Source organism: Polyodon spathula, chromosome 24 (genome assembly GCF_017654505.1).
Source record: "Polyodon spathula isolate WHYD16114869_AA chromosome 24, ASM1765450v1, whole genome shotgun sequence".
In the NCBI taxonomy this organism is placed as follows: domain Eukaryota; kingdom Metazoa; phylum Chordata; class Actinopteri; order Acipenseriformes; family Polyodontidae; genus Polyodon; species Polyodon spathula.
Window position 1 is genome coordinate 17,329,000 of NC_054557.1, and position 14,262 is coordinate 17,343,261.

A 14,262-nucleotide genomic window follows, 5' to 3' on the forward strand; every position below is an offset into this window, starting at 1 on the left:
TACAGCTAGTTACTGTGATCAGGGCTTTATAGATCAGGGCTGATTACTGTGATCAAGGCTTTATGGATCAGCGCTGGTTACTGTGATCAGGCTTTATAGATCAGCACCAGCCTGCCTTTTACTCTCTTCTTTGTCTGAACTTCACATGTTTTTCAAAAGTTCAGGTATTCCATGCACTGTATTATTTGACACTGTATTAAAAGCTCAGGTATTCCATGCACTGTATTATTTGTCACTGTATTAAAAGCTCAGGCATGCCATGCACTGTATAATTTGTCACTGTATTAAAAGCTCAGGTATTCCATGCACTGTATTATTTGTCTCAGTAAACAGTTATTCTGCAGCAAGTGGCACACAATGGCTCTTGTGTGCTAGAGCAGTAATGACAGTTTCAGGTGACTAGGTGGGGGAGCAGTTCTTTGAGGGATGATGACGGGAAAGTGGTCAGACTGCTTTCTGAACAATATGACACAGGCGCGTGTGTGTCTTGAGCATTCACGACCAGAAGCATGCAGAGGTGCTCTAGGGTTTCTTATGCACTGATACAGCTTGAATGTATACATTAATTGAAATGTATAATAGATGAGTTTTTTGAGGCGAGGAGTCTATGCTAATGCACATAAGTTTCAGAATAAAAAAACAGTAAGTCTTGGTATTGCCAGCAAGTAGATTGATATTGATGATCTTACAGATTTTCATGGAATGGCGCCCATATGACAAACTGATCTGAAAGTGCAGTACAATTGTACTAGCAATCATTTAGATGACAGTTTACTGTACTAGAAATAGTGCGCAGCTAAACTCCTTGAAGAGCTAAAGCAACAAATACCAATCAAGCAACATGCTCCTAATTCCAGACAGCTACAGTATACAGGGGATTGCTCCTAATTCCAAACAGCTATAGCATACAGGGCATGTTTGACAGGGTACAATTAACAAGAACTGAGTGGAGCACATAGCCAAGATCACTGTACGAGCACAGCATTGCAAGCTATTTACAAAGATCACTAAGAGCACAGCATTGGAAGCTATTTACAAAGATCACTGTACAAGCACAGCATTGCAAGCTATTTACAAAGATCACTGTACAAGCACAGCATTGCAAGCTATTTACAAAGATCACTGTACAAGCACAGCATTGGAAGCTATTTACAAAGATCACTATACGAGCACAGCATTGCAAGCTATTTACAAAGATCATTAAGATCACAGCATTGGAAGCTATTTACAAAGATCACTGTACAAGCACAGCATTGTAAGCTATTTACAAAGATCACTATACGAGCACAGCATTGCAAGCTATTTACAAAGATCACTGTACGAGCACAGCATTGCAAGCTATTTACAAAGATCAATAAGAGCACAGCATTGCAAGTTATTTACAAAGATCACTGTACGAGCACAGCATTGCAAGCTATTTACAAAGATCACTGTACGAGCACAGCATTGCAAGCTATTTACAAAGATCACTGTACGAGCACAGCATTGCAAGCTATTTACAAAGATCACTGTACGAGCACAGCATTGCAAGCTATTTACAAAGATCACTATACGAGCATAGCATTGCAAGCTATTTACAAAGATCACTATAAGAGCACAGCATTGCAAGTTATTTACAAATATCACTATACGAGCACAGCATTGCAAACTATTTACAAAGATCACTATACGAGCACAGCATTGCAAGCTATTTACAAAGATCACTATACGAGCACAGCATTGCAAGCTATTTACAAAGATCACTATACGAGCACAGCATTGCAAGCTATTTACAAAGATCAATAAGAGCACAGCATTGCAAGCTATTTACAAATATCACTGTACGAGCACAGCATTGCAAGCTATTTACAAAGATCACTGTACGAGCACAGCATTGCAAGCTATTTACAAAGATCACTATACGAGCACAGCATTGCAAGCTATTTACAAAGATCACTATACGAGCACAGCATTGCAAGCTATTTACAAAGATCAATAAGAGCACAGCATTGCAAGCTATTTACAAAGATCACTGTACGAGCACAGCATTGCAAGCTATTTACAAAGATCACTGTACGAGCACAGCATTGCAAGCTATTTACAAAGATCACTGTACGAGCACAGCATTGCAAGCTATTTACAAAGATCACTGTACGAGCACAGCATTGCAAGCTATTTACAAAGATCACTATACGAGCATAGCATTGCAAGCTATTTACAAAGATCACTATATGAGCACAGCATTGCAAGTTATTTACAAATATCAATAAGAGCACAGCATTGCAAACTATTTACAAAGATCACTATACGAGCACAGCATTGCAAGCTATTTACAAAGATCACTATACGAGCACAGCATTGCAAGCTATTTACAAAGATCACTATACGAGCACAGCATTGCAAGCTATTTACAAAGATCAATAAGAGCACAGCATTGCAAGTTATTTACAAATATCACTATACGAGCACAGCATTGCAAACTATTTACAAAGATCACTATACGAGCACAGCATTGCAAGCTATTTACAAAGATCACTATACGAGCACAGCATTGCAAGCTTTTTACAAAGATCACTATACGAGCACAGCATTGCAAGCTATTTACAAAGATCACTATATGAGCACAGCATTGCAAGTTATTTACAAATATCAATAAGAGCACAGCATTGCAAGCTATTTACAGTTCATTCTGGGACCAAATTGCCTGGCTCAATTGCGCACAATGCCAGACCACTTTGTATCATTTCTGGAAATGTATGTCTGGAATTAGAAGCCCAAATCAAAGGTAGATGATTAGCAGGATTAGTGCAATGGAACAGCCCAATTCATGGCTGTGCAAGAAGAGAATTAACCCCAGAACAGCATGCGGAAAAGTCTACGGGAGTCTACATCACTGCTCAGAAGCAGCCTGCGAGATAGTCATAATGCAAGTGGATTTTAAAACTTTGGTTAACACTCCTTTAATGCAATCGCCTTGCACCTCTGGAGGCAGTATCTGCATTTTAATTCTAACTTGGCTCACCACTGAAATGGCAAGTCACAAAACCTCACAAAAAAATTTGCCCCCATAAACATGATCCCTCCAGAGCAAGCTGTCTTTCACTGTGTCCCTGATAGCAGCCGTGTACCAGGGTGAACTCAGAGAGGACTCTGGCCTCCAGTGCTGCCAAGTCTGCATGAGCACAAACAAAAGTTTCCCAAACAGCAGGACTAAGCCAATGACTCCTGTGTCCAGCGTCTCTGAGTAATGCAATGATACGAGCTGAAATGTCATGATCATGAAGCGAGAGAGTGCGTGCAGCAAGCAGAGTTGGGACAAGTTACTGTGTCTGTCAGTCTTCCAACTGCACAGCTTTACTGCCAAGGCAACAGAACTCCATGCCAGCAGAATCGCTCTACCAGAACCTGGACTCCGCAATGCTGTTTTCAACAAACAGCGAAAAACAGGAGTCAGCTGGGGACAAAACCCTGTGTTTGATTGCTTTGAGAAAGTTCATACGTACAGAAAAGCTGACAGGTGTGGTGCTGGGGGGCAGGGTAACGTATAAACAAAGTGCCCGAACTGGAAGGTTATGGTTGAACGTAATTTTGCATATATATTTTTTTTTTTACGGCAATCTGTTGTTAATATTACAAAACTAGACAAAGGTTCAGGGTTCATTAAAGCCTCTGTGCTTTTTGTTAAAACCTCTCTCGCCTGTTCTCTGCTAAGCTTTAAAACAAACATGCACTTTTTTTGTTTTGCTTGTTTGTTTCCTTTTCTGTAGCTTGCACCTGTGTGTAGAATTCAGCATGTGTGTGTGTGTGTGTGTGTGTGTGTGTGTGTGTGTGTGTGTAACCTGTATCACCCAGGCTATGGAAATACTGCAGCAGATTCTCCTAATGCACTGTTTCAAGACCAGACAGATTAATGCAGCACTCTGTCCTCAGCTGCAGCTTCTGGATCTGGTTTCTCCAAGGGCAGCTAAGCTGTTCTCAATTGTAATAACTGATGCCAGTCTACACCAAGCAGCCCTAATCAACTCTGAGACTGTACCTGTCCTTGGGGGTTCATTATAACCCAGAGACTGGCTCAGCCACCTGCTGCACTGCGAAACTGTCAGTCTTAATTGGAACGATGAGATGGTATCAGTTTCTGCAAGGAGTCTGATCCTCACTAGGGTTTCCTGATGTTAACAACCTGCCTCTGCTGACTGACTGTTCATGAGAAGCACATATAATCAGTATGAAATACAAGAACTTTGTGGGCGGATCTCTAGGGAGTAATTGAGAAACAGAGCAGAATACTTTCTCGACAGTGAAACATAAGCAAGTCTTCTTAAAGCTCTGTATATTCTTATCTACAGTAGCCGAGAGCAGGACAGAAGCCAGCAGTATGTTCACATCAGACCCCCTGTGTAACAAACTGGGTCTGTATGAAACATGACTGCCCAGTGCTACTCAGCTTGCCAGCTAATAGCTAAACCAGGTGAAAACCCCTGTAACGCAGATTGCTAATCAATGTCTAGCCCTGTCAATAATGATTCCTGGCTGAGGGTACTGCGAAGCATCAGGTCTGCCACAGTCCTAATGACCACACAACAATCCCTCAACATGTCATCCTGTCTGGATCCACAGTGCCTAACAAGCAGCGTGTCTGTGGTTCCTGGGGGGTGTAACCGAGCACCACAGCTATATCCCAAAAGACAAAAACAATGTTGTCATCCTGTAGCAGGCATTAACCTAAAATGGACCATGTTTTTATAACCACTCAGGGATCTCCTGATAATCGTATGCAAACATTACAGCATTGCATTATTAATGAAGCATGGAGCATTACAAGCTTCAGCTTCAAAAGGGACGCATAGACAGGAAATTCAGTGGACTCAGTGAAAATCAATGTTATTATAGAATTAAAATAGTGGAAAGTGTAGATAATAGAATATACTGTATTGAATAAAATATAAATGATATTAAGTTAGTACGTTCATATAAATGCATGATATACTTTTTGAAATACAATCAATAAATAAATAACAGTAACTGACGTAAGACAAACTGAATTTACCTTAATTTGGTTGAATGTTGAGCTCCTTGGTGAAGCTCCCGTCTCAGGCAGGCAGGTGCTTCCAGGTGCTGACAAACGCAGTAGGAATGAGGGAGTAAGGCACAGTGGTTATACTATTCCAGCTGTCAGAGGTAGGGTCGTAGCAGTCTAACGTCTTACAGCGCTGGGTGCCAAAGTAGCCTCCCACCACGTAGAGCTTGTTGCCGGAAGCCACAGCGTGGCAGCTCATGCGTTTGGAGGTCATGTCCCCGACTCGTGTCCACTGATTGGTCTCACAGTCGAAGCGGTAGGCAGAGACGGCAGTAAATTCGGTGTCGCCGCCCATGATGAAGATCTGGCTGCCTAAGACCGCAGCGGCTGTGTATCGCCAGGGCTGGGGGCACTCGGCTGCAATGGCCCAGCGGTTTTCCACAGGGTCGTAGCACTGGACCTTGGAGGCTTTGTCCCGGTGGATGGTGGTGCCGCCGAAGACAAACAGTTTCAGTTTAGCGCTGACCACGGCCGCGTTGCTCACTCCGTCCCTCAGGGGCGCCATCATTATCCATTTATTGGTGAGGGGGTCGTACCTCTCCACCTGCTTTAGAGAGACGGAAGGGGAGGCAGGGAATACACCCGCTATGGCTGTGTGTCCACCAACGACGTACAAGCAGTTCTCCAGTTCAGCAGAGCCGTGGCCAAAGCGAGCGATCAACATAGGGGCGCCTTTAGACCACTCTTCATGAATTGTGTCATAAACCCAAACATCCTTGGAGACGCCATTCTCAGACCCCCGCCCTCCTGTTATGTACACTTTGCACCCAATGGCACAGGCACTGAACTCCTTCCTGGGGCTGGGCAGGTCTGACTTGGGGATGATCTCCTTGGCCTTGTGGTCCACCTGGTAGATCTTGTCGCACATGAAGGTCTGGCCCCCCAGGATGAGCAGGGTGTGTCCAGCCATGCGGGGGCGGGCGCAGGTGCTGGTGACCACTCCATCGTTCTGAAGGATCTTCTTCTTGCACTGGACAGCCTCCTCTACAATCTGCCGGCTCCTCTTGTCTGACAGCACCAGCTCCTCGCAGGCCACCGTCTCGATCAGGTACTCAGAAGGCAGCAGGGCCAGGCGGATCCCACTAAGGAGTTCTGGGAGGTGGTTCTTCCTGCTGTCCAAGTCGCAGCGGACCCAGCGGATGATGGCATGGTAGACTATCTGCTCATCCTCGATCGCCAGCTCGTCACTGAGGATAAGATCCAACAGCTTGTCCTTGGAGAGTCCATAGAAGTCCTCTGTGTCCTTCACAGCCTCGAAGTTTACAAGGCACATCCTCCAGGAGAGCTCATAGAGGCGCTTGCACTGGTGGGCATCCGAGAGCAGCAACATGCCAAGGCAGTTGGAGGAGTGCAGGTTCTTCTCCAGGAACTCGGCCGCTGCGTCCCGGATGTCGTGGAACTGGAGCATGTCCCCAGCCTCCAGCAGGGACTCTGCATTCTCCTCGTTGATGACGACCCGCGAGGAGTAGGCGAAGTCCAGCAGCAGCTCCAGCACCTCGGGGTGCACGCTGTCGTGGAAGTTCACCTCGCTGTCCAGGCTCTCGCGCAGGCCCCCGCTGAACATGGCCTCGAAGTAGCGGCTGCAGGCAGCCAGCACGGCGCGGTGGCAGGAGAAGGAGCGCTCGCCCGCCCACAGGGTGACGTCAGTGAACATGCACTGCTTGCGCAGGGTGTTGAGGTGGGTGAGCACGCTGTCCGGGTGCGAGGGCTTGTGGAACAGGGAGATGTTCATAGAGCCCGTGCTGGAGCGGGACTTGCGGTTCTCGTGCACACTGACAGACATGGTTCCAGTCCCTCCGTGGACTGCCTATTCTCTATCTGACTAACTGAAAAAAAAAAGAAGAAAAAAAGAATTAAAATATATTTTAGTTTCTTTGAACCCAATATTTTCCAATCCAAGGATTTTTATTATACTGAGATTTTGTAGACATAGATCTGCTTAAGCCTCAAACTGAAGGGAAAAAAAAAAAAACACAAAACGCCAAACAGATATAAATTGATTCCACTCTCTTTTCCATTAAGGACTTTTTTCTCTTTAATTTAAGAGCAGTTGGTGCCTCTCTGCCCCACATTTACTGTTCAAATGCATTTGGGCAGATCTATACAAACACCCAGGAGAACACAGGTGAAAACAATTACTTCAGTTCAATCAAATAATGAGTCAGCAGAGTACTGCCCAGTGCAGCTTGATAGCAGGCCTGATATCACACTGCAGAACAAAGACCTTTAAATGGAAACAAGTAATCTCAGGTTGAACAGCCGTTTGCTGCACAAGAGAAAGAGTGTCTCAAAAAGAAGCACACCATTGCTTATACAGTCCAATCCACTGTGGGGCTGAACCGTGACTCTCAAACATCATTCACGGTGCTCCAACTGGGGGACCGGGTTAAAACAGCAATGATCAGAGCCAATCAGATCTCTCTCATAGATGATTACCGCTAAGCTTACAAATGTTGAAACACTGATTTTAAAAGTTCAAATGCAATATTGCTTACGCTGAAAAACACATAAACAAATGCAAAATGCTTAAGCATTGCCATGCACTCTAGCCCTGGTCGATACTTTATAAAGCAGTTTGCATGGGTAGTGTTGCCATGCACTTTAGCCCTGGTCGATACTTTATAAAGCAGTTTGCATGGGTAGTGTTGCCATGCACTTTAGCCCTGGTCGATACTTTATAAAGCAGTTTGCATGGGTAGTGTTGCCATGCACTCTAGCCCTGGTTGATACTTTGTAAAGCAATTTTTATGCACGTATCCTCTTCCTGTGCTTTCACAAACACATGGAGATTCTCTGCTCTGTAGGCTGCATTTGCTTTCCTGTATTATACTACAGAGCCTTTGCATGCCTTGCACTACTGTAATGTTTAATTAGTGATTTTTTTCTTAGAAGAGGAACAGCCTGCTATAAAATCAGTATTCCTGGCAATTTGTGGCCCTGCTTGCCTACAATAACCGCAGCGCATTAGCCTTGTTGGCACATTGCTGGCTGTTAAAAATACTGACAGTTTGCAACAAAGCAGCACACCATAAACTGAACTGCACTGAATCATGCCAAACACAGAAAAAGACACTTGGTGATGCATGCAGGGTGTGGGAATCGAGCCTGGAGAACACAAATGAAGGGGGCTGGGTGAGGTGCAAGTACTTAAGTGTACAAGGATAACACAGAATGCTAGATTTGAATATGAATGATATATGGTTTTGAGTAAAGCCTTTAGCAGCAAGACAGCAGACAAGACTTTACTTTGCAGAAGCCATTGGATTTGTGCTGAACTTCATGTGCCCTTCAGTTAGAGTAGCTCAATGCATTTTAGTTTGGGATTGCAATGTGGGAGGCTGGCGTGCAAACCGTCAGCAGGAAGAATGACAGAGGGCAAACATTGCTCAGGGGTTACAATGCAGGGATCCAGCACAAAAGGTATATTGTGATGGTAAAGGCAGGTTGGGATTGGGGAAATGAATACCCTGCATCACTTACGTCGGCAGAAACTGCTGACCCAGGGGCAGGCGTTGACAGTGAAGAGCTGTGGGGGAGCCTGCATCTGCTCCCGTCCTGCCACCTCATAGGGCAGAGTTTGTTTGAAACGAGCACACCAATCAGAGCGTGAGATGGTGAGTCTAGTGTGTTCTTTTTTTATGAATGACAAAAACAAAATTTACTGGCAAAAAAGTGTTCAGCTTCTGCCTCTGGATAGAACCAGACAACTGTATTGCTTGCCAGCAGTGCACAAACAGGCATGCATGCACACAGCATACCAAAATCTTCCTTCTTTTATGTGCACTCTGATGACACCTATTTATTAATTGCAGTTTCTCAGTAACACTGAGGCAATGGTCGTTTAAGTTACTTCAGCTCTCTGTCTTATTTTGAGTAAACACCTTGTCTCACCTTTCCAGAGCAGCTGAGAAACCTCCTTTCATGAGAGGTATTGGTATTCTTGCGAGTCCTTCCTCCAGCGTTCAGCTTTTCATCCCTTCTTCTCCAGGACTGACGAAGAACACTGGCCGCTTTCTACCAGTTTGTGGTGCTGAACGAATCACCATCTGGCTGAATAAATAAGTGCTTCCCTCAATCTCCTGGAAGTAGCGGACTGGCAAGCGGGTGCTGGAGGTGTCTTTGCGACAGAGGGCTTGACTCAGCCACTTTACACAAGTGTTAAACAAGCTGGCTGGCTGTCAATGGGAAGAGGGGTGCAAGTCTAGCAAGAGTTCACAGATCATCGTGTGAGGGGGTGGGTGCCACAGACAAGAACCTGCTTCTAACCCTAAAGGTTATGCCTGGCTTTGAACTTCACCATGTTACCACCTGGCACGCTAGTCATTCTAGATCCAAGCAAGCCTCCAGCATGTAGAAATAAAGCAGAAACGTAAAGCATTTTATCAAAACACACAACAGTAAGCTATTGGGTACTGGATAACATCACCAGAAGCAAAAGACTAAAATCACAATAAAAGTCACACACCAGGCTGCACCCACAATAACACACTGTGTTTTCTACAATGAGGCCACGTCATCGTGCTTCAGTTTCTAGATGATAAAATGCTCCGGACGATACTCGCTTCAATTGTACCCAATTCTGATTACAGTAAACGTGAAATACAACGCTGCTTCCCCACTTCAACGACAGGAACACAAACAGCTGGAGCAGTTAATGGACCCACTGCATTAGATTAATCTCCAAGAGCTAGCCTAGGCTTTGAGAAATTAAGAATCTTTGAAATTACCTTGAAAATACATTTTAAAAGTCACCTGCTATTACAACCCCTACCCCTTCCCCTAAAACGAAGGTAATCAAGTAAGGATATGTTGCTGACCTGAAGAACGTGAACTGCAGACTCGAATACGATTTACAGGCGTGTTTTCTTGTCTAAACCCCCACAGGAGACCGGTATCAAAGGCTCTTGAAATGCTCCCGTTTGCTAGCTGTACTCACGGCACCCTGTACTGCATCTGAGAGTGTGTAAGGCGGGCAACATTGAGATATACGAGGCACGGTTCACTGAGTGCTACACTGTCAATATAATACTGGAATACTTCAAACTATTATGGTAGCTACTGTGCCAAAATAAGTCAGTGTACGAAAGAAAGACAAAAAAGTGCAAATTAAAATACAATACACGAGTCCACTGGTTCGACAGAACCTCCTCTTTCATCTGTACGTTATAACTCCCGTCCCAGTCTGTGATGTACTACAGTTCACACAAATCCTTAAAAATCAAAACAAAAACAAACTAGAAGAACACACACAAAAATAACTTCATAGGTTGTAAGTTTTTCATGCTTCTAAACTACATCTTAACGTGCATAACTCTTGCAACAACTTTCCTAATTAAAACCGAAATAGCTACACTAAACTCATGAAGTAAACACGCTGCAAGACTACGTTCAGCATACTTACAGAGCAAAGCCGGCGCTACACACACAGCGCAGTCGATAACAGCCCCTGGACCGCAGGGCGCTTCATCGCTTACTTTTGACTTTCTTTGCTTGTCGCTTTACTTTCTATCTCAACCCAATTGAGTTGCGCGTCAGCTGCCACACAGCGAAAATACTGTCGGGGCGGGGCTAGGGTTGTGGCACTGTCGTGAACCAACCGAAACACATCTTTTCGTGTTACGTTTAAATGTGACCAATGGAAATCGAGTTCCTGACGTAGGGCAGAGAGTTTGTTTGAAACGAGCACACCAATCAGAGCGTGAGATGGTGATTCTAGTGTGTTCTTTTTTTATGAATGATGGAAACAAAGCAAACGCCTAGATTGGGCTGGACAGTTAGTTAAGAAAGTACGGTACGATGTAACGAGAAATGCCACACATCCGGGTTCTGCCTTTAAAACAATGTAAAGTCATTACCTTGGTAGCTGAATCTTGCTTTCATTAAGACGTGTCAATAAAAAGTGTATTTTTATATATATACAGCAAATATACGCTTTTTGCATTGCAGTGTGCAAGTAGTTTAACGTTGACTTTATGAGTGCTTGCTGCCCCGTAGTGGTCAGAAAATGATTTACAGGTATGCTTGCGTTTTCGGTTTTAGTTTTGATCACATAACGTCCCTTTAAGCCGATTCTGTTTCCTAATTGAAACCAGAAAAAGCTGTTAACTAAAAAAAACAACGTCACTTGTTTTACCTTCATATCTTCACTGAGCCTGATTCTGTTTCGCTTAATCTTTATTTGAAACAGACGTGACAAATTTCGTAATCGCTCACCGCTGGTTTAATTGCATTTCGTAAATTGTACTAACAGATTTTCCTTTCAGCGTAAAATACCCAGTACTCAGCCTAAACTGATTGCAAGTACTTAATTTAAAATCTCCTAGCAAAGAAAAAAGAATCTTAAACATGTTGTACAGCTTTAGGGTTCTTTGAAGTTTAAAAATTTTGATTGAATTAAAAAAAGTTTTTAAAAGAGTAGTGAATCTACTGTGATAGTAAGGTTATCAAGGTATTCTATACCGGGAGCCGGGGCCCATCCCCAGTCCCGCAGAACAGCGCTGTACTGCCGCCGCACTCACAATCACTGCACAACGCAAACACAGCGGTTCGGTGCACAGTACTGGAGTCTGAAGTGGCAGCTTGAGAGTGCTGTGTCTAATACAGTAGCATGATTTTGATATGTCATATGAGTGCTGTGTCTAATACAGTAGCATGGCTTTTAAAATGTATTATACTGGGAGGAACTCCAGCAAGCACAGCATAATAGACTGTATGTCATAGCCTACAGACCCTGCTATTCCGATCTGTTGCCACCAGGCTGTACTGCATGTTCACAATGGATCCACATAGTACAGAAGAGAAGCAGGAATCAGTAGTGGACAGGTACCTTCATATATGAATCTTCCATATACTGATGCTCTCAATAACTGTGCTGAAGAATGTCTGAAGCAAGTTCTATAACTTGGATACGTGGTTTCTTTTGATGTGTGTGACGGACCTGCTGGGGAGAGATTCTCCAGACCAGCTGAATATTCCTTAGTGATCCACTAGAGGGCAGAGGAGGGTTATCTTGCCGTGCTTCTCTGTTGCTGCATGTTTTGCGGTAAAGAAACCAGAGAAGGTTTGTAACGCATGGTAATCACCGGCAGCAGCAGCAGCCTTTTAAAAAGTGTGAGTGTTGTTTGGTCAGCTAGCTGTAAATGCATAAAGCAGTTGGCCTTTAATAAGTGACTTGGCTGAAATCACTTCTACTTAAGGTAGATCTAGCTATTGAAATAGTTCCATAAACTATAAGTATTGCTATGTGGACTCAAATTGACACTTTTGAATGAAGCACATGTTTTATTTACTTTAAAAAAAGTGCTTCTAGGTAGTCTGTTCACACCAGCAATGCCTTCTGATTGCAAAGCATGTCAGTCCTTAGAGGAAGCAGATGATTGGCTAATTACAGGAAAGAAAAGGTGCTGAGACTGTTGAGGGGTTTCTTTCCAGATGACAGGACCAAGGCAGTGCAATGATATCAGATTACATGAGTAAGGTATGCTTTTGTTCATGTATAATGGTACCAGATCTCATATCACCCACATACTAACTTTGATCCCAAGTCAAAGCCACTCACTCCCTGCCTGGGCTCAAACCCCAGTGTGGGTCACATTTGACCCAGACGAGTATCTCTTACACAGTTCCCTGAGCAGGGATTGGGTTATCTCAGAGATGCTGACTAAGAATACTTCACAGCGAAGATAAAAGATAAATAGTGTAGATGCACGGCTGGCCGGCACAAACTGTGCTTTTCCGTCCTAGATTTAGAAACGTTGATCCCAAGCAATGAAATTAAATAATGTGTTGAGGGCAGGCAGTGATTCAAGCTAGCTTGGCGCCATTCTGAGAGCCTCTCATATGAAAGAGGGGCTTTAAATACACATGGAGACTCGCAGACAGGTGGCAGCTTCATTGATTGCATGATTTTAAGATCCTTTTAATGTTATGTCAATGGCTGGAGCACTTGCAAGCTGCTGGCTGAATAAAGTGTTCCCACTCCCTGACAGCCTGCCTCAGACCTCATCAACAGAGCACAGTCCATTTCAAAATAAAGTGTTCCCACTCCCTGACAGCCTGCCTCAGACCTCTCAGACCTCATCAACAGACCTCATCAACAGAGCACAGTCCATTTCTAAATAAAGTGTTCCCACTCCCTGACAGCCTGCCTCAGACCTCATCAACAGAGCACAGTCCATTTCAAAATAAACTGTTCCCACTCCCTGATAGCCTGCCTCAGACCTCATCAACAGAGCACAGTCCGTTTCCATGATGAACACTTTGCATACAATCCCAGGATAATGACTCTGCACTGCTTTGTGCAGATATAGTGCACTTCTGCTTCATCACAATGTAATGAGCTGGCATCTCGGCCCATTCAACTGAATCGAGAGGCAAGGGCTGAATGGCAATCGCAAACCATATGCTTCAAAAACCAGCTTCTTGTCATTCAACTGGACAGCCAGCTCTGTAGTGGAGAAGGACGCACTGTGAGTGTTTTACACTGATGTCACTGTTATTCACTCATCAGCCTTTAGGGGGAGATTCATTACTGCATTGGAAGCTGTTCCAAAGAGAGACAACATTCTTACCAACTCTGAATGCAGGAGAACGTGGCGTGTGTGGTTTGTGGATGTTGCAAAAGGGAGCTTGAATTGCAGCTTGTATTGAGTATCAAACCACCTGTCATATAATCCATTAAAGAAGGGGAGAGCTGAGGTGGTGAAAGGGATTCTTAGGAGAATTGAGTAGTCAGTTTCACAAAGATGGCATCCACCAGTGGAAAAAAAAAAAGATTTGAAATTGAGCAGTGAATCTTGACCATGCATCTATGTGCAAAACACATGTACTGTGTAGCCACTCATTGATGGTAATTCTAATATGCTTCAGCGTTACCTGATTATTGAGATGATACAATGATGTGAAAATGTGTCTCTCTCTATATATATATACAGTATATGAATGCAATGATGTGAAAATCTCTCTCTCTCTCTCTCTCTCTCTCTCTCTCTCTCTCTCTCTCTCTCTCTCTCTCTCTCTCTCTCTCTCTATATATATATATATATATATATATATATATATATATATATATATATATATATATGAATACAGTGATGTGAAAATGTGTCTCTATAGATATGAATACAATGATGGACAATGTGTGGTAATGTGGTTATTCTTGCAATGCCCTTCCCTCCCTTGGTAGGGTTGTTAGAATCAGTTGTAAG

At 43.8% G+C, this 14,262-nt stretch overlaps 1 protein-coding gene across 4 annotated transcripts in view; it reads right to left on the minus strand.

Moving 5' to 3' along the window:
* The window catches only part of LOC121299034 (kelch-like protein 25), a 32,005-nt gene extending 21,447 nt beyond the window's left edge, over window positions 1-10,558 (minus strand). Inside the window, exons 1-3 of one of the 4 annotated variants that reach the window (XM_041226497.1) lie at window positions 10,458-10,558; window positions 8,948-10,266; window positions 5,027-6,882 (exon numbers count right to left, since the gene is read on the minus strand). In XM_041226497.1, the coding sequence (XP_041082431.1) occupies window positions 5,070-6,839 (1,770 nt within the window). In that variant the 5' untranslated portion in view covers window positions 6,840-6,882; window positions 8,948-10,266; window positions 10,458-10,558 and the 3' untranslated portion in view covers window positions 5,027-5,069. Of the gene's footprint in view, window positions 1-5,026; window positions 6,883-8,536; window positions 8,619-8,947; window positions 10,267-10,457 lie in introns of those variants that run through there. The other 3 variants (XM_041226496.1, XM_041226498.1, XM_041226494.1) reach the window with 3 other exon arrangements.
* Window positions 10,559-14,262: the final 3,704 nt, after the last annotated feature.